This window comes from Zootoca vivipara, chromosome 12 (assembly GCF_965207765.1).
Source record: "Zootoca vivipara chromosome 12, rZooViv2.hap1.1, whole genome shotgun sequence".
NCBI classification, from domain to species: domain Eukaryota; kingdom Metazoa; phylum Chordata; class Lepidosauria; order Squamata; family Lacertidae; genus Zootoca; species Zootoca vivipara.
In genome coordinates, this window is record NC_142595.1 from 10,541,089 (window position 1) to 10,561,104 (window position 20,016).

General features: G+C 45.9%; 1 protein-coding gene across 1 annotated transcript in view; it reads left to right on the top strand.

The window, feature by feature from the left end:
• The first annotated feature begins 486 nt into the window (after positions 1–486).
• Positions 487–20,016, top strand: part of DHX8 (DEAH-box helicase 8) — a 31,094-nt gene continuing 11,564 nt past the window's right edge. Inside the window, exons 1-17 of the mRNA XM_035136404.3 lie at positions 487–617; positions 3,559–3,644; positions 3,793–3,865; positions 5,552–5,634; positions 6,073–6,182; positions 7,915–8,217; positions 8,570–8,714; positions 9,469–9,669; positions 9,854–9,941; positions 10,883–10,980; positions 11,178–11,325; positions 14,146–14,327; positions 15,830–16,024; positions 16,361–16,546; positions 17,985–18,195; positions 19,440–19,621; positions 19,753–19,893. Of these exons, the coding sequence (XP_034992295.2) occupies positions 512–617; positions 3,559–3,644; positions 3,793–3,865; positions 5,552–5,634; positions 6,073–6,182; positions 7,915–8,217; positions 8,570–8,714; positions 9,469–9,669; positions 9,854–9,941; positions 10,883–10,980; positions 11,178–11,325; positions 14,146–14,327; positions 15,830–16,024; positions 16,361–16,546; positions 17,985–18,195; positions 19,440–19,621; positions 19,753–19,893 (2,538 nt within the window). The 5' untranslated portion in view covers positions 487–511. The remainder of the gene's footprint in view (positions 618–3,558; positions 3,645–3,792; positions 3,866–5,551; positions 5,635–6,072; positions 6,183–7,914; positions 8,218–8,569; positions 8,715–9,468; positions 9,670–9,853; positions 9,942–10,882; positions 10,981–11,177; positions 11,326–14,145; positions 14,328–15,829; positions 16,025–16,360; positions 16,547–17,984; positions 18,196–19,439; positions 19,622–19,752; positions 19,894–20,016) is intronic.

The window sequence follows — 20,016 nt, forward strand, 5'->3', positions numbered from 1 at the left end:
TATGGACAGCCCGGGGGGAGGGAACATAAATAAAAATTATACTGAGCAGAACACCCATCTCTAAACTTCCGTCTAGAAAGCAACCTTTAATCAGCCTTGGTCTGATTGGACTACGACTCCCATCATCCCTAGCTAGCGGGACCAGTGTCCGGGGATGATGGGGTTTGCAGTTCAACAGCAGTTACCAATCTCGAGAAGTATCCCCAAACTCTGCCCTCCAGATGTTTTGGAAATACAATTCCCACCATCCCTGACCACTGGGATGATGGGAATTGTAGTCCCAAAACATCTGGAGGGCCAAATTTGGGGATGCCTGGCTCGTCTATATTTCCAAGTCTATGGGCAGCGCCGTAAGAAGAGGAAACCGGAAGTGACGGCTGTTGTTTTCTTTCTTCCCGCTCCCCGCCCCGCCCACTTTCTCTATGATCCTTGCGCTGTAGAGGCGCCCCCGGAAGTGCCCGTCGTCGGACGCCTGGAGGCTGCGCTGGGGGCTCAGGGCGGCGGAGGCGCCATGGCGGAGCCGGTGGACGAGCTCGCTAAGCTCGAGTACCTGTCCCTGGTCTCCAAAGTCTGCACGGAGCTCGACAACCACTTGGGCATCAACGACAAGGATCTGGGTAGGCTCCGAGGGTGTAAAGGGGTCCATTTTGTCATATTGGCTCTTACTGTTTTTATCTGTAAGCCCCCTCAAGCCCATGTCAGGGGGAAAAGGCGGGGTACAAATAAATAAACAAATATATATCTATAACCATAACAGTAATAAATAATCCTTGACGTGTTAAACGTGGGGGGGCTGTTATTATGGTTATATTTTTATGCTTCCCAACGCGGGGCACACACCTCACAGGATGGCAGTTTGATTTTTATGGGGGGGGGCAATTCGAGAATGTGTTATTAACAGTGATTTTTTTGCATTTCTTACGGTTCTAGAGGCCTCATTTGCAGTGTATAAATATATATTGTGACATACACATTTTAAAAATTAAAATCAGAATGTACACGGCAGTCACCTGGTGACAATGGAGAGGTTAATCACATTATTATTATTTAACAATTTCTTAGTGATTTCTTCCTCAGTACTTCAACTGTCCTTTTGTTCTTTCATTTTTCTCTTTCATGGATGCCATGTTCTTTGGAAGCTTATTTAGACCAAGTTAGTGACCTTTTAGGCTTCCTCCACATGAATAGGAGTTCACTTTTTGAATAATAACAATTATATGTCATAGGATTTTAGAGATGCTTAGGTGAGGCATGGCAAAAAAAAAGGTTAGTAGCCACTGGTTTAGGCTGTGCAAATGATGTTCTTAATGTTGTGCACAGCCCTGGGATCTTTGGATAAAGGGTGATATATAAATTGAATAAATAGTGAGTTTGCGAGAAGTGAGGTTACAGGGGACTAGGCCTTCTCGGTAGTGGCGCCCACCCTGTGGATGTCAAGGAGGTAAACAATTATCTGACTTTCAGAAGACATATGAACAGTCAGCCCTGTTTAGGGAAGTTTTTAACGTTTGATGTTTTATTGTGTTTTTAATATTCTGTTGGAAGCCATCCAGAGTGGCTGGGGTATTATTAATAATAATAATTGTCTTGTCTGTCGGTAAAGGAAGGAGGTGAGGGAATTCTGGGATGAAAATCCCACATTTGCTGGACTGCCTTGTGCTCTCTGGAGGCTGCCTTTATGAAGCTGGGGTATTAATAAATTAATAAATAAGAATGCCAGAAGAGCCTTGCTAAATCAGGAGAATATCCCATCTAGCCCAGTACCCTGTCATCATAGTCACCAACCGGATGCCTGTGAAAAGCCTGCAAGCAGGACATGAGTCCAACAGCGCTCCTTTCCCACCTGCAAATTGCAACAACTGGTATTTAGAGACTACAGTGGTACCTCGGTTTATGAACACAATTGGTTCCAGAAGTCTGTTCATAAACTGAAGCGTTCATAAACTGAAGCGAACTTTCCCATTGAAAGTAATGGAAAGTGGATTGATCCGTTCCAGATGGGTCTGCGGAGTACTCAACCTGAAGCGTACTTAACCTGAAGCATGGGTGTAATTCAGGCATCCCCAAACTGTGGCCCTCCTGATGTTTTGGCCTACAACTCCCATGATCCCTAGCTAACAGGACCAGTGGTCGGTGAAGATGGGAATTGTAGTCCAAAACATCTGGAGGGCTGAAGTTTGGGGGTGCCTGGTGTAATTGGTTCCGGAAGTCTGTTCATAAACTGAAGCGTTCATAAACTGAAGCGAACTTTCCCACTGAAAGTAATGGAAAGTGAATTCATCTGTTCCAGATGGGTCCGCGGCATTCGTAAACCGAAAATTCGTAAACCGAGGTGTTCATAAACCGAGGTTCCACTGTACTATACTTCTTATTTGGCAATCATTCGTAGCCAAGGAAGATTGTCTTCCATGAACATGGTCTTAACAGTGAGCCCGTAAGGGACCGTGAAGGCCAGTTCTGGATCCATACGTCCTTCCACAGTGGGGACATAGGTTTCCGGGCGGGAGTTGATCACAGTGAGGGTTTGCCAAACACGCCTTCCTCTTAGCATGTTTCTTCCTTTTGTTCTCCCATTGGAGCTCTTGCAGGCCATTGTTTTCCAGTTGTCGGTGTTCATACTATACTTTTTAAGATTTAGAGACACTGCCTCTGACGTTGGAGGTAGAGCATAGCCATCGTGGTTAGTAGCCATTGATATGAAGCGCTCTCATACAGAGGCAGAGGGTTAGCTCTTCCCCTCAGTCAAATTACCAATGGTGTGAATTTATGGGAAATTTTCCTGCAATGGAAAACTTCCCACTGCCCTAGATAGGTGGTTAATTGTAGCATGTTTGTATATGATGAAAGAGTGCAGTTCAGAAATAGTTGCAAAAAATAAAAATGTTCACCTATGGTCATATGACTGACAATAATGCCTTCAGTTATCATGTGACAAATGTATGCATTTTTATTTATTGTTTGTTTGATTTTTATTCTGCCTTTCCTTCAACTAGCAATGAAACAATTTTTTTAAAATCTTTGGTCCCATTTAATATCTTTTAAAAAGTTCTTTTAAATTCATTATAATCAATTCTGTTTCCCCCACCCCGAATACACCCCTACCTGTTGCCAAGATTCTGTTGGAGATGTTCCTAAATCTGAGAGTGCCCTCCCAGGCAGGGTGGGATACGCTTCTTGACTGGCTTGCTAATGTAATCTGGACTGTTTTTATCTGTAGGCATCTATCCTTTGTTAATCTGCTATCTGCTTATAGCAGGCATCCCCAAACTTCGGCCCTCCAGATGTTTTGGACTACAATTCCCACCTTCCCTGACCACTGGTCCTGTTAGCTAGGAATCATGGGAGTTGTAGGTTAAAACATCTGGAGGGCCGCAGTTTGGGGATGCCTGGCTTATAGCATCCTGTGAATTGCTTAGAGAGTGCACTGGTTCTTCCAAGCAATATGTAGTTGGGAAATGTATATGCAGATATTTTAGGATTTGGGACCGTGCCTGCTCCAAAACAGTGTGTGCCATTTTCGCCTAACCCTTTTTCCCTTCACCCTCCAATTGTTTACAGCTGAATTTGTGATAAACCTCGCAGAGAGAAATACAACCTTTGATGCATTCAAGACAGCCTTGGTGAAGAATGGTGCTGAATTTACAGTGAGTGCCAAAATCTTTTGAAGGCAGCAGGTGCAGAGGGTGGTGTTGGTGGTTGAGCTGGTGGGGGCGGGGGGGGGGAGGAAGGATTGCAGGACCAATTAATTCTGTTTTTGCTTCTTCTTTTTTAAACCCAAATCCTATATTTCAGGATTCCCTCATTAGCAACCTGCTGCGTCTTATACAGACGATGCGACCGCCTGCAAAACCTTCCACCAGCAAAGGTAAGTGAAGCCTCATAGGGCCCTTGGCAGAATGGGGATGGAAGGGACCTAGCAGCTGCAAGTTGTGGCTAGAAATCAACCATTAATAGTTGCACAGTTCTGGAAGAGGTGTACAAATAAACAAAAATGTGGGTTAAAAACAGATACCAATATGGGATGGTACAAGCCAGATTCTGGATCAGCACAGTTGCAGTCTCTCTTACAGTTTCATAGCAGGGTGGATAAAAATGATTTAAAAAATAATAATAAAAAAATCGGATTATTTTTATTTGAATCAGATTATTTTTATTTAAATTGATTTTTTTTTATTTAAATCGGATTTTTTAAAAATAAAATGCTTTTTGAGGAAAATATATTACCATCCAAAGGTTGTTCCATCATGAAATAAAGATTAGTTTTTACATTATGTAGAATAAGGTTGTATATGTTTAATTTTTTGGGTAAATAAATTCCATTAATCCAGGCATCCCCAAACTGCGGCCCTCCAGATGTTTTGGCCTACAACTCCTATGACCCCTAGCTAACAGGATCACTGGTTGGGGAAGATGGGAATTGTAGTCCAAAACATCTGGAGGGCTGAAGTCTGGGGATGCCTGCATTAATCCATTCACAATGTCATGCTCTTCCAGAGGTTTTTGTAAGATTATTGGGCAGTTTCTCTGCCTACAAGATATTATCACAGATGCTTGGTTTACTTTTGCAGTTCTCAAAACTGAATTTGACTCAACAGAGATCACATGCCTCTTCTTCACAGCAAAAATGTTATAACATGAACAGAGTTGAGAAAAAGACCTTAATCCTATTGTTCTACAAACCTATGAATACAGAAACAATCCCTTCAGTGCTAAGTTTCAAGAAGTTCACTGAACAGAATAGAAACAATATTTTTTTGATTGTTTGGAATAGACAGTATTTAAGTTTTTCATGTGTAGGCAGGGCTGACAGTCTAAGTTTCTTAAAATATATATATATTGTTTTTGTTTAGCCAAATTAGTTAACAAACATGGATGTTTGTTTAAGCAAATAACAGATGCTGTAATGTTATTGTTTCAGTTGAATAAATCTATTTAATTTGTTATTATTAAGGTAATGATTATTTTTCTCCTTCCTAAGTACAACAGTAAAGTTGTCCAAATATGATTAACCTATTATACTGGGGGATAAAAAACTAATATGAAAAGTTGTTATTCTAAAAATCTTAATCTACTTGCATATTAAAGTTATACCAGCAAGAATTAGTATTTATGTAGAAAACTATGATTTAAATCAAGCCTTACTGACTAGTGATTTAAATCGTGATTTAAATTGTGATTTTAATCAGTTTGATTTAAATCAAATCCACCCTGTTTCATAGTGTGAGCCTTTAGTAAGTGGTCTTGGGATTGCTGCCAAAACTCCACACCATGAGTTACAGGGTTTCTGTGCACACCTTGCCATCCTCAGTGTTTGGCCTGTCAGAAGGGATCCCATCACCTGCCTGTCACCAGGAGAAAGAGCTCCTCAAAATACAAATCAGCAATGGCCCTTCGCCTTTCCAGAGTGCAAGTAATACAGCCAAGTTAATAACATTTAGATGAAAATCTAATACAGAAAGTAATAAAGAAAGGAGGTACATATACAGGTTAAAAGTGAAATGAAATGAAATTTCAAGTCGTGTGTGTTTTCTTTTGTTTATTATCGCTGTAGAGGCTGTAAAACCGAAAACCGAAAAAGAAAAGTACAAGGAGTTGTTTCCAGCCCTCTGTAGACCAGACAATCCCATTGTCAGGGTAGGTGGGTTTTTGTTTATTTCTGAGCTGCAGGCGGGAAGAGCAGAGTGCAGAGGAATCTGGGGCAAGAGAGCACATTAGGAGCAGGGTGAGTGGGTGGGACTTGCACACAAGGGTGTGGGTTGCAGGCATAAAGGCTGGAGGGAGGACGTTTGTGAGATTAGGGAGGAGAGCCAGGCACCCAAAGTGCGGGAATGGAGTGGGGGGGTTGTGAATAATAGCAAAATAACAGCATTCCCAAGAAAGAACTTGCTTTCTGTTTGCTCTTGCTTCCCTGATCAGCAGCAGAATCCTAACCATGCCTACTTAAAAGCGAGTCTTACTGAATTCAACAGTGGGGTCCAAGTGTGGTGAGATTTGACTTTGGAGCCAAGAAGAACTCGGTTCTAGCTCAGCTGTCACCACATGGATCAGGGGGTTCTCTCCTTTCCTTCACAGACAATGCTGGATGAAGATGATGTGAAGGTAGCTGCCGATGCCCTCAAGGAACTGGAAGCTTTGATGCCAAATGCAGACAAGCAGGAGAAGCACCGTAGCAGTGAGGACCAGTAAGTTTCCGGGGCTTCATCTCCTCAAAAAGGAAACTTTTTCAGTGTATTGGTTTTTTTTTGAAAAATCATAGGTGATCTAGCTCAGAGGTGGGCAGAAGGCAGGTTGGGATCTACTGGTAGGTCTTAAGAATAGCACACAGTAGATCGGCAAGAGTTTCTGATTCCCAGTTGTCGTAACAGTAGCCATGTCTAAAAGGTTCCTCTCCTCTAAATGAGCCAGTAAAAAAGAATGGGACAGCGTGACAAAGGGTGTGTGTGGATGACGAGGTGAAAGGACGAGGTTCTGTTACTGATTGCAAATTTATTGATGGCGCATGTGCCTCTTTTTTTCTTAATTCTTAGTGCCCCTCCCAAAATAGCTATTGTTTTGCACCTACCTCTTATTGGTGGACCTCAAGATTTTACTTAAAAAATAAAGTAGATCCCAAAAGCCTGAAGTCTGCCCACCCCTGATCTAATTCAACCCTCTTATCTCAGGTAGGATAGTCCATCACAAATCCACAAATATCACCATCGTAATGGACAATATTGGAGTACAGGCCGCAGCCTGGAGAAGCTGCCAAATTTTGCCATTTTGTTTCTGTAAAAAAGGAAGAAAAGGCACCTGTCAATATTTTACTATTATCAGCCAAATTAGGTTGCCCAGCCAGACTCTGCTGCTGTCACTAATTCTTCCATGCCCAGTAGTCTTCCACTTGACTGACCAAGGAGGAGGTTGCAGTGGTGCTTTAAAAACAGTTCTCCTTGGTCTGCCAAAGTTTGTGCTTCCTTGCTTGCTTTCTCTGCTGCTCTGCAGAATCCTTTTCCAGCTCCTGTTCTTCTCCCCGGAACTGTCTTCTGCATCAGAATGCAATTCCAGCTGGCCCCTCTAACCATCATGTCCCATCCCAGAAAGGAAGAAAAGCAAAACTGCTAAAAAAATAAAAATAAATGAAGGATGCATGGATGGAGGCCAAACAAGCTACAATAAGGATGAAAATGGACAGATAACTGGAAACGTTTCCGAGCACAATTCAAAGTGTTGGTGCTGACCTTTAAAGCCCTAAATGGCCTCGGTCCAGTATACCTGAAGGAGCGTCTCCACCTCCATCATTCTGCCCGGACACTGAGGTCCCGCACCGAGGGCCTTCTGGCGGTTCCCTCGTTGCGAGAAGCCAAGTTGCAGGGAACTAGGCAGAGGGCCCTCTCGGTGGTGGCGCCTGCCCTGTGGAACGCCTTCCCAACAGATGTCAAAGAGGAAAACAACTACCAGACTTTTAGAAGACATCTGAAGGCAGCCCTGTTCAGGGAGGCTTTTAATGTTTAATAGATTACTGTGTTTTATTTTTCTGTTGGAAGCTGCCCAGAGTGGCTGGGGAAACCCAGCCAGATGGGCGGGGTAGAAATAATAAATTATTATTATTATAAAAGATATATTTTGGGGAGGGAAAAACTGTCCCACGAGAATTCTTAAAGGAAAATACTCAAATGGAGCGAGTGTTGGCAATGGAGATTGGCAGGAAAAAAAGTGGTGTGGTATTTTCATTCTGGGAAGGATTGTGTTCACTAGCCCATGTGCTAGTAACCGCCTCCTACGGTAAGTAGGCCACCAGGCCTGCCCACCAGGCCTGCTTTGGTTTAACAACGGACTTCAGGAACGGGTTAAGTTCGTAAACCAAGGTACCACTGTATTAAAGTAGCGTCTGAATCAAGAGTGGATTTGAATACCCATACTTTCTGTTGTTGACAGCAAGAGAAGGCGGAGGAGCCGCAGCCGCAGCCGGAGCCGGGACCACAAGCGGAAGCGGAAGTCACCTTCTCGTTCCCGGACGAGGGAGCGGCATAAGGGGAAGTCCAGGTATCGCTCCAGGAGCAGAAGCCCCAGCTGGGACCGCAAGGAGCGGGAGAAGCCTGCAGAGAAGAACAGCGAGCGATGGCGGGATAAGCACGTGGACCGGCCCCCACCAGAGGAGCCTTCCATCGGGGACATCTACAATGGCAAAGTCACCAGCATCATGCAGTTTGGCTGCTTTGTCCAGCTTGAAGGACTCAGGTATTTAATACAAGGTGGGCTTCACCTTTTGCATCCATGGCTTCCACTGATCTGTGCAGTTCCAGAAAGTGAGAAAGTGACACGACACTTTTTTAAAACCGTACCAAAGCCACGTCTATGGCATTTTAGGCACATACAAAGTAAGTTACGTTGAAGTCCGTGGATTTTTGTTTTGGGTAAGCTTGCTTGGGGTTATGTGCACCTCCCAGTCCAACAATTAAGTGTGTTATTACCATATCCGTCTTGATACCTTTACTGTGGGTGGAGCTTACAGTGTATAACTTTGAAAAGCTCCTGCCTGGGACGTAGCAGATACCCACTGGCTCTTTCCATGCCCGGTTCCCCTTTTTAGGAAGCGCTGGGAAGGACTTGTCCACATCTCAGAGCTGCGCCGCGAGGGGCGTGTTGCTAACGTGGCCGACGTGGTGAGCAAAGGGCAGAGGGTCAAAGTCAAAGTTCTGTCCTTCACTGGCTCTAAAACCAGCCTCAGCATGAAGGTAAGAGAGGGTCCATTCCATAAAAGCCCACCTCGCGTCTGCTTCTGTTTCTTTTCCCTTCCCTTTCTGCCCTTCCCCTCTGTCTTGCTCCTTGTTTCCATGGGACATTAGCATCCCCTCTTTCCTCTGTCTGCTTCATCTCGCCTTGCTGCTCCTCCAGTGCTCGTTTGTCAGTCCCTGGCCATTCTCATTCCACTCCTCCTTACTTTGGCCATATAATAAAACAATTCCATCTCTGATTTGGGCCAAGGGGTGGGTTCTCTCTTAGGATCATGTATTGTCATATAAAAACACTTGCTGCCTAGAAGGTGAGCTGTTGCTATCAGGGAATAGTGCCAAGTCACTGTTCGTATCATGGACTTCAACTATTCAGCCTTGCTCTGCAGTTATTTTGGCCTTGGGACATCTCATTTGCCCTAATTCACACCAGCAGTTTTAAGGAAGAGGGTAAAAGGGACAAGATCGTAAAGGGGGTGTGTGGATCCTGCATGGACCACATTGATCTCCAGAGCCGCCTGCTACTGACCTCAGAGGCAGTGACAGATGCAAATGGGCCATTGTTTACCAGCCAGTGCTTCTCGCTTACTGGGAAACCCCAAGACAGGAACTGTTGTTGTCGATAATCAGTCATGCCTCTACATGGGCGACATGCTAGGATTGCACACTAATTGCAAAATGGAACTAATTTTCTTTTTTAAATTTTTGCATCGCTATGTTGAGGGGAGTGCCAATCTGTGATTTATGTGTGCTTTAGGATGTAGATCAAGACACAGGGGAGGATTTGAACCCGAACAGACGTCGGAACCTTGTCGGGGAGTCCGAGGAGGCGGCCATGAGAAACCCAGACAGGCCAACCCACCTGTCCTTGGTCAGCGCCCCGGAGGTAGAGGACGATACGTTGGAACGGAAACGCCTCACCCGCATTTCTGACCCTGAGAAATGGGAAATCAAGCAGGTAACGATTTCTGGCTTGGGGCTAATTCACTGACAGCAACCAAGCGGGAAATCAGTCCTGAGTCTTTTGGCCGAGCATGAAGAGGGTGTTGGCTGTCGTTTAAAGAAACCTTTGTTTGAAACAAGTCAGACCTCTTAACTTTTTGGCTGAAGGTTGTGTCCTTGTGCTTCCCCACCCCTTTCAGATGATTGCTGCCAACGTGCTTTCCAAGGAGGAGTTCCCTGACTTCGACGAGGAAACGGGGATCCTGCCGAAGGTTGACGATGAGGAAGGTAATGAAAGTTGCACTCTGTGATGGTCTAGACTTGATTCACTGCTGTGCTTGTTCCTCATCTAGCAATTCATTTTGCTCGCGTCCTGCTCTGAACTGGATAATGGTGGATTTGAGGTACAGTGGTACCTTGGTTCTCGAACTTAATCTGTTCCAGGAGTCCGTTCGCCTCCCAAAACGGTTCAAAAACCAAGGCGCGGCTTCCGATTGGCTGCAGGAGCTTCCTGCACTCAGTTGGAAGCTGCCGAAGCCACGGACGTTCGGCTTCTGAAAAACAATTGCAAACCAGAACACTTACTTCCGGGTTTGCGGCGTTTGGGAGCCAATTTGTTCAGGAGCCAAGCTGTTAGAGTACCAAGGTACCACTGTACTTCCACTATCAAGACTAATTAACTGCTTCCCTGTCTTCCACACTGCCTAGAAACATGACTGACATCCACACCCATCCAGATGTTGCTGGAGTACAGCTCTCATCATCTCTGACTTTTGGCCCTGCTGACTGGGACTGATGAGAGTTAGTCTTCCAACATCTGGAGGGCCACAGCTTACCTTCTCCTGGCTGAGAACATCTGCAAGGTAGTACTCAAGGGAGAGTCTCTTTCCATTGTATTTCTGTGTCCTCCAGAGGCTAGGATCGTGCTTTATTGGAGGACAAAGGTTTACCAGTACAGGGACCAGTCTGCTCTCTTAGCAGAGGCAAGATTAGCCTAGAGGCTGCTAGATAATCATAGAATTGTCAAGTTGGAAGGGGTCATGAGGGTCATCTAGTCAAACCCCTCCTGCCCTGCCAAAATCTTTTGCCCAATGCGGGGCTGTACCCACTGAGCTATCCCAGGTGCCACCCCCTAGCTTAGCTGGTAAAGAACAAGGTTGGGGCTTGTTGATGAGAGCAGGGAACCTTGTTAAAATGTGCCTGGGACTGAGCTTGGTTCTCTCTTCCAGACGAGGACCTGGAAATCGAACTGGTAGAGGAGGAGCCGCCGTTCCTGCGAGGGCACACGAAGCAGAGCATGGACATGAGCCCCATCAAAATTGTGAAGGTGACGAGATCCAGATCCCGGGCCCTTCCATAATTGCCAGCAGTGGGGAGGGATAGCTTGTGTGTGCTGATACTTGATTTGGGGGGTGTAATTTGTTGGGATGGCTACCGAGATGAGGGAAGCTCAGCAGGGACTCCTTGGACAAACTTAGCTCTGCAGCAAATAATGGAATGGGGCGTTTTCCTGTATTGCTCCAGAACCCTGATGGCTCCCTGTCTCAAGCTGCCATGATGCAGAGTGCGCTTGCGAAAGAGAGGCGAGAGCTGAAGCAAGCCCAGAGGGAGGCAGAGATGGACTCCATCCCCATGGGACTAAACAAGCACTGGGTGGATCCCCTTCCAGACGGTAACTGAATCTTCCTCCTGATGTCTTTTTGGTTGTAAAATGTACTTCTGTTTAGACATCACTGTGGGAACCCGCTGTAGCATGTACTGTAAATCGGGATGCAGCAGGCAATTTAGGAGACGCAGAGATCCAGAAATTCTGGCTGGCCTTGATTGCCAACTTCTTTCCCCCTCTAAGCAGCTGTGGAGTACAATGTTGCTGTAATGAGGTGGATGGTGATGAAAACATCAATATGGTCAGAAAGGGTGGGTGTGGGTGGTTGTATTGGGGACATTCCGTAGGAGGACTGGGAAGTTGCTCATATCCAAAAAAGACCCAGTCTGTCTGTCTGTCTGTCTGTCTGTCTGTCTGTCTGTCTGTCTGTCTGTCTGTCTGTCTCTGTCTCTCTCTCTCTCTCTCTCTCTCTCTCACACACACACACACACACACACACACACACACACCCTTTCGGTCCAGAGACCAGACTGAGGATTGCAGCTCTGATGAGGAATTGGTGAGAACCTCCCCCTCTTCCTGCTCCTGATCAGGATCCTGAAGCTGCCCAGAAACAGTGGAGCGGTATAGATTTAGAGACTTGGTTTGCAGAGGACATAGTTCGGAAAGCAACAGCTAGGCAGATCTGAGTGGTAAACAACTAGGAGAAGCAGAACATGAAGGAAGAGAGATAACTGACTCCCCTTCACTGGAAAGTGTCCAGCCTCTCTCTCCAAGGGCAAGGAGAGCTGATAAGGTTGCTACACAGAAGGCTCAGTGGTTGCAAGATCAGGTTGAAAGAAGGGGAAGTGACAGGGGTGACTCGGGGGGAAGTAGGAGGAAAACTTAATTGTGAGCACCTTCACACTCTGAGAATGGCTGCTTTGTTATTTTTCTGTGATCATTAAGCACTCTTAAACTGGTAAGGGACTCTAATTGCTTTGTTCTGCTGATACACGGCCAAAGGGGGGGGGGAGGAAGCCGTTTTCCTGACGCCACACACACACACACACACACACACACACACACACACACACACACACACAGAATTCCAGGTACAAGAAAGGAGATTCCGGCCATACATCAGGAAGAACTTTCTGACAGTAAGAGCTGTTTGACAGTGGAATGGACTCCCTTCCTTGGAGGTTTTTAAGTGGTGGATGGTCCTCTGTCATGGATGCTTTAGTTGAGATTCCTGCACTGCAGGGGGTTGGGTGTCAAGGTGGGGGTTGGGAACAGATCAGTAATAACTCACAAGGCACCAATGAAGTCACCTCTTTATTCAAAGAAACAAAACAGCCCAGGCTTATTGATCACTGTAGCTCTTGCCCCAATGAGGCAATTGCAAGGATGGAAGGTCCCCACCTTCCCACCATTCTCTAAGGCCTCCTCCCTAAGCAATCTGAGGCTCCTTCATTTTGTCTCCCTTTGCTCCACCCTCTTCATTCCTTTGCAGGTCCTGGGAGACCAGCGGTGAGGGGTGCTGGTCATGGCAGGAGGGGGAGACACCCCAGCTTCTTCGGCAGCCTGCCTCATCTCTGCCTCTTGGACCCCTTCCTCTCCAGCCTCTGCTTCTGCCTTTGACTCCGAACTGCTTTCTGCCCCAGCCTCTTCCTTCTCACTAAACCCTGTTACTTCTTCAGCTTCCAACACCTCCTTCTCCCCCCAGTCTGTTCCCTCTTTTCCTTCTGACCACTCATCATTGTCCCACCAGCAGTCCCCTGGCTCTGGGGCTTCTTCCCCTGGGGGTTCCCCAGATGATTGTGGTGCTGAGCAGAACATGTGCAAGGAGTGGCTTATCTATGTACATCTTTGCGTGTATCTCTCCCTCAGCCAGTGTTCCACCGACTGGGCAGGCCTTCCACCAGGGTGGATAAAATTTTTCCTAAAAATAAAATCAGTTTTTTAAAACAAAATCAGTTTTTTTAATTTAAATTGGATTTTTAAATAAAATGCCTTTGAAGGAAAAATCTTTCTAAACAGAGTTTTCTATTTAAGTTACATTATAGTCCAGAGGCTATTCATCAGGAAATAAGGGTTTGTTTTAAGTTTTTCATGTGTGCTAAAACTCAGTGCAAGTAGATAAATAGGTACCGCTACAGTGGGAAGGTAAACGGTGTTCCCATGTGCTGCTCTTGTTCGCCAGAAGCAGCTTAGTCATGCTGGCCACATGACCCGGAAGCTGTACGCCGGCTCCCTTGGCCAATAACGCGAGATGAGCACCGCAACCCCAGAGTCGGTCACGACTGGACCTAATGGTCAGGGGTCCCTTTAAAACTCAGTCTATGTTTTTTTTTAATTGTTTAACCACATCAGTTAATAAACATGGATACATCTGCTACAATGTTATTGTTTAAATTGTTAAGGAAATGATTATTTTTCTCCTTCCAATAAAGTACAGCAGAAAAGTTGTCCAAATATAAACAGTTAACATATTAAACTTCACAATAATTTCATAACTATCTCTCTATGTATTTCTAATAGTATAACCAAATCAGTGAATTTTTGATATAACTGTAAAAACAACGCTGAAAATTTATTATTCCAAAAATGAAACCTTCACCTGGTTGTAGATATTAAGATTAAAGCAGCAAGAATGAGTCTTTCAGTAAATGATTTAAATAAAGTCTTACTGACTAGCGATTTCAGTCGTGATTTCAATCAGTTCGATTTCAATCAAATCCACCCTGCCTGCCAAACATGGAAGGGAGACTCTTCTAAACAGCCTTCTATTGGTTTTTCTGTCCTGTTACTTGAACCCGTGTGCTCACACCCCTTTCTAGCCAGTCCTCTCTTATTCCTTCCATGTTGCCATACGGACCAGTACATTTCCCCCTCTCTTTCCAGTGGATGGGAGACAAATCGCTGCCAACATGCGAGGGATCGGCATGATGCCCAACGACATCCCAGAGTGGAAGAAGCATGCTTTCGGAGGCAATAAAGCCTCTTACGGGAAAAAAACTCAGCTGTCAATCATAGAGCAGAGGGAAAGTCTCCCAATTTACCGGCTGAAGGATCAGCTCATCCAGGTAAGACTGAGAAGAAGAAGAATACAGCTGTCCGGAATTGAACGAAGGGCTATCAAGTCCAGCATCTCAACATGCCGATATCAGGCGGTTTGGCCTCCACAGGAGATTAGGTGTTCCAAAATCCTAAGGAGCTTCTATATTCCTGCCAATTCTTCTCCCATTAAATTCTGCAAGCGGAAAACACAGTAAACCTGTGATTGTTGGGAGGAGATGCAGCTTCATATATGAATGCCCTTCTCTAGCAAATGTTTCATTAAAGCTGCCTGCCCTGCCTTTCTATCAGAAATTCAGGGTGGCTTACAACCCAGAGAATAAAACAGTAAAAACAAATTGGTTAATATATCATGCAGTCGTACAGACCGAGAAGCCAATACAGTGGTACCTCGGTTTACAAACACAAAGTCTGTACTTAACCTGAAGCATACTTAACCTGAAGCGAACTTTCCCATTGAAAGTAATGGAAAGTGGATTAATCCATTCCAGACGGTCCGCAGAGTACTTAAACTGAAGCGTACTTAACCTGAAGCGAACTTTCCCATTGAAAGTAATGGAAAGTGGATTAATCCGTTCCAGGCAGGTCCGCGGAGTACTTAAACTGAAAATACTCAAACCGAGGCATACTAAAACCGAGGTATGACTATACAGTCATACTTTGGATCCCGAACGCCTTGCAAGTCGGACATTTTGGCTCCTAAACGCCACAAACCCGGAAGTGAGTGTCCCAGTTTGCAAACGTTCTTTGGAACCCGAACATCAGTAGAGCTTCCACGGCTTCCAATTGGCTGCAGGAGCTTCCTGTGGCCAATCAGAAGCCACGCTTTGGTTTCCAAATGTTTTAGAAGTCGAGCGGACTTCCGGAATGGATTCTGTTCGTCTTCCGAGGTACAACTGTAGAAGCATAACATCAACTTTATAAAGAGAGGACTGTGAATGTGCTATATGTACTTTGCATGTAGGTTTGCTCTTCTGGATGTCCAAAACCTGGGCAGGGTGTATGCCACCAGATGTTGCCCTGTAAGGAACTTCGAGAACACCAGATAGAATTAGTTATATAGAGGCAGGATGGAAAGCAATTGTGTGTGGAGGGGGTGCCTGTTCAGTCACTGGAAACTCCGCCCAGGCGTTATTTCGTTTGAGCATCTTTTTCAATTTGAGTTCTTTCTTGAATAACACTAAGAACCGTACACTTCAGCAGAAAGCTCTGGAATTTGGATTTATCGGGTTCTGTGGTACCTGCAAGAATTTCTGTTCGGGGAAACCATTTTTCCACCTGCCGTGCTATTGCATCCATGCAGATTTTTAAGCCCCTTTCTGTAGCGTGAGAACTTGCGGCTTGTTTTAAAAAGAAAAACCGATTCATGCAGACAAAGAGCAGCACACACTTCCCTATTGGACGTAATGTTCACGGAGACCAACGGACAAGAATAGCAGGTGGAAGAGATTTGAGTACCTTTGAACACTGAAGGTGGCTTCTCTGTTTCCAATGGCTTCTCTGTTTCTAGGCTGTTCACGATAACCAGATCCTGATAGTCATCGGGGAGACTGGCTCCGGGAAAACCACGCAAATCACGCAGTACCTTGCTGAGGCTGGCTACACCACCCGCGGGAAGATTGGCTGCACCCAGCCTCGCCGAGTGGCTGCCATGTCCGTGGCCAAGCGGGTATCAGAGGAGTTTGGCTGTTGCCTGGGACAGGAGGTAAGATGTGCTGTGCTTTGTGGGTTGACCCTGCAATGTGCCAGAAGTGGCAGATCATACAATTCCATGGTGGCAGCTGCACTGATTACTTTCCTCAAGCTGGCAGGAGTAGTGGAAAGGCCATGTGAGGTTGTGCTCAGGGCCAACACAATGGAATGGGCAAGAGACCATTTGGGAAATGCAGATTTATTCCACAGGCCAGAGGTTCCCAGCATTGCCGTACACCTTGAAATTTGCAGTTGTTTCTTGCAGGCGGGCAGTCAAGACATAATCACCAGAGCAGAAATGTTGCCCGTTCACCCCCTTCTGATCGTTTTGCTCCACTCTCCCTGGCAGGTTGGCTACACCATCCGGTTTGAGGACTGTACCAGTCCCGAGACGGTGATCAAGTATATGACGGACGGGATGTTGCTGCGAGAGTGCCTGATCGACCCGGATCTGACGCAGTATGCCATCATCATGTTGGATGAAGCCCACGAGCGCACCATACACACCGATGTGCTGTTTGGTCTCCTGAAAAAGGTGTCCACTCTTTCAAATCTCTCTCTCCTCCCCACCCCCCAAAAACAATGAATTAGAAAAGAGCAATTGACGAAAGGATTTATTTTATTTTTATAATCTTTTCAATTTGATTTTCAAAAATAAAAACATACAACGAAACACAATACGAAATCCAAATATCGCGATTACCCTGAATCTCCTGACTTCCCCCCATCTCTTCCATGGGTCCTTTTAGTTCTATTTTCAACTGCGTATCAATACTTCTCCAATTTTTCATCTTCCTAAGTTATCTATACATTCTGTTACATTACAAGTGTATTTAAAATCCTGGTAATGTGTTGACCTGTTTACAATGATTTTGTATTTCCCATTCTTTAAATTTCTTGTCTTCTTAATTCCCGAGCTTCCCAGTTAGTTTTGCCATTTCGGCATAGTCCATCAACTTGGTTTGCCATTCTTTTCTGGTCAGGGTTGTTTCTTCCTTCCATCTCTAGGCTAGTAACATCCTGGCAGCCGTTGTAGCATACATGAGCAATTTCCTCTGGTCCTTTGGAGTCTCGGTACCTATAATTCCTAATAAAAAATCTTCTGGTTTTTTAACAAAAGTTTTTCGAACTTTTTTCATTTAATTATATATCACTAGCTGCCCAGCACGCGTTGCTGTGCGTTAGTCTGTGAGATGGAGGGTAATAGCCCCCCCTTCAGATCCCCCTGAGCCTCAGAGTCCCCCTAAGCCGAGGCGACATACTGTGGAGAGGGCAGGTTTCATCCCTGTGTCTCCCCCCACCCTGTTGTGACCCTTTACCTATCCCTGCCCTCTATTCGGGCCCCCATCCCCCCCCCCAGGCAGGCCCCTACCGCCACTTGGCAATGTTGGGCCTTGTTGCTGCAAAAGGCCTGTTTTCAGTTCTGCTGCGATCTTCAATACCTCTGCCGGATGGATGGATGTGAGTGGTGGATCTTGTGGTGGAGGCGGGGTTTGTGGGTGTGGTGTAGATTTCACAGGAAGGGAGGGGGTGTACTGTGGGAGGAAATGCACTTGAGGGCGCTGTTTTACTTTGTTGAAAAAGAGGTCTGTACCTGCGCAGGTGTGAGTTCTGAGGGTTTTTTTTCTTCCTAGGAACACTCGGGGAGTGGGCTGGATCATTGTGTCAAAATTTCAGGACGATCGGTCAAGCGGTTACGGAGAAAAGTGGAGCCCACACTTTCACGATTTTTACATTTATATATTTATAGATTTCCCAATGATGAAAGGCTTTATTAACAAGGATAAGGATTCTCCACTGTGTAACCCTGTGCTCAGAAAATAAGACAAAAGCCTGTCTGTCCTGGGCCCTAGTTCTTGACTGGTCCTTGTATTAGTCTGGCTGCCAGCCAGGGCTGTTGCCCCCTCATGGCTTGTGTTGCTGTGTACCTTTTTCCCTCTACTGAACATGCTATGCCAACTTCTCTCCTGCAGACGGTTCAGAAGAGGCAAGACATGAAGTTGATAGTGACGTCAGCCACCTTGGACGCGGTTAAGTTCTCCCAGTACTTCTACGAGGCTCCCATCTTTACCATCCCGGGCAGGACGTACCCGGTGGAGATTCTCTATACTAAGGAGCCAGAGACAGATTACCTGGATGCCAGCCTGATCACAGTCATGCAGATCCACTTGACAGAGCCACCAGGTAAGGCATGGAATGTTGGTGCTCACCTCGAAGGCTGCTTCATGTCGGAGGATGAAAGGCTTTCAGTCCCATGCAGTAATCATAGAGCACTCCTGCAGCTTCCAAGGTGGCCCTGTGGTCTAAACCACCAAGCCTCTTAGGCTTGCCGATCAGAGGGTCGGCGGTTCAAATCCCTGCAACAGGGTGAGCTCCCGTTGCTCTGTCCCAGCTTCTGCCAGCCTAGCAGTTTGAAAGCACACCAGTTCAAGTAGATAAATAGGTACTGCTGCAGCAGGAAGGTAAATGGTGTTTCCATGCGCTCTGATTTCCATCACGGTGTTCCTTTGTGCCAGAAGCGGCTTAGTCATGCTGGCCACATGACCTGGAAAGCTGTCTGTGCACAAACATTTTGATAAATCTGATCCAGGATTTCTGGGCTGTTACGGTCGCCTTTGGCTGGACTTAACCGTCCAGGAGTCCTTTGCCCTTTTTTTACCTAGGGTGGCTGGCTTGGGCTAGCTGATGTTTAAGTTCTCTCTTTTCTGTTCATCAGTTTTGTTTTTGGAGTTCTTAAAAAAAAAGTTGACAGACACTTTAAAGGTGTATCTCATCTGAATAGACCTGCTATGAGAGTGGGGTAGTCTGCTACTCTTCACTGGGCAACAAGAAGAAACCTTTGATGCTGGGTATCCTAGAGTAATAGAATTGTAGAGTTCGAAGGGGCCACGAGGGTAATGCAAGAATCTTTTGCTCAATGTGGGACTCGAACCCACGACCCTGAGATTAAGAGCTTCATGCTCTACCAGCTGAGCTATCCCAGATCTGTAGCACACTACCCTCCTATGTGCACCCATCTTGCAAACGAGAATCTACATTTCCCCATACCGTACTACTCTACAGTCATTTATGGACTCCCTGTTAAGCCCGTGTTCGTGGAAGACAATCTTACTCAGCTACGAGTGATCACCAGACTGGTACAGTCCTCTGTTTATGCTTCACTTGCCTCCCGAACCCTTCTCCTTCAGGCACAGCAAATCACGCAAAGCTGTCAGTTTGGCACCCACCTGACCACAAATTTTCAAGCTTGCTTTCACAGCCGTAAGGACCAGAAGTTTGCTCTCCCATCAATTTAAACGAAGCTGAGTTTGTGAAAACTGGCCAATTTCATACTTTTTATCTGTTCCTGAAGTTGCAAATGTTGTGCCCTGGCCTGCCTGCGGGTGGAGCTAATCGGAGGAACCGTTTTCCGTTTTTCTCTTCTGCAGGAGACATCCTGGTGTTTTTGACTGGCCAGGAGGAGATCGACACGGCCTGCGAGATCCTTTATGAGCGGATGAAATCCCTGGGTCCTGATGTCCCTGAGCTGATCATCTTGCCCGTCTACTCGGCGCTGCCTAGCGAGATGCAGACTCGCATCTTTGACCCAGCTCCCCCAGGGAGTCGAAAGGTAGCTGCCCTCCTCTTAATACGATTCCTGTGAAAGTTCCCTTCTGGACTAGTCTGTGGAGGCTTTTGCCACCTCCTCCTTAGCATGCTGTCTGACCCAGGCTGCATGCCTGTCCCTTTTGTCCTCTCTAGGTGGTCATTGCCACGAACATCGCTGAAACTTCGCTCACAATTGACGGCATCTATTACGTGGTGGACCCCGGGTTTGTGAAGCAGAAAGTATACAACTCAAAGACAGGAATTGACCAGCTGGTTGTGACACCTATTTCTCAGGTACGTGGCTGGGTGGCTGTTCTACACAAAGTCTGCAAATGGGCTCCGTAGGAGATAGAAGAATTTCTGTTGGCTGATGTGATGGATTTCTCTTGCTCAGCCCTATGAAGTATGGAGAAGAAA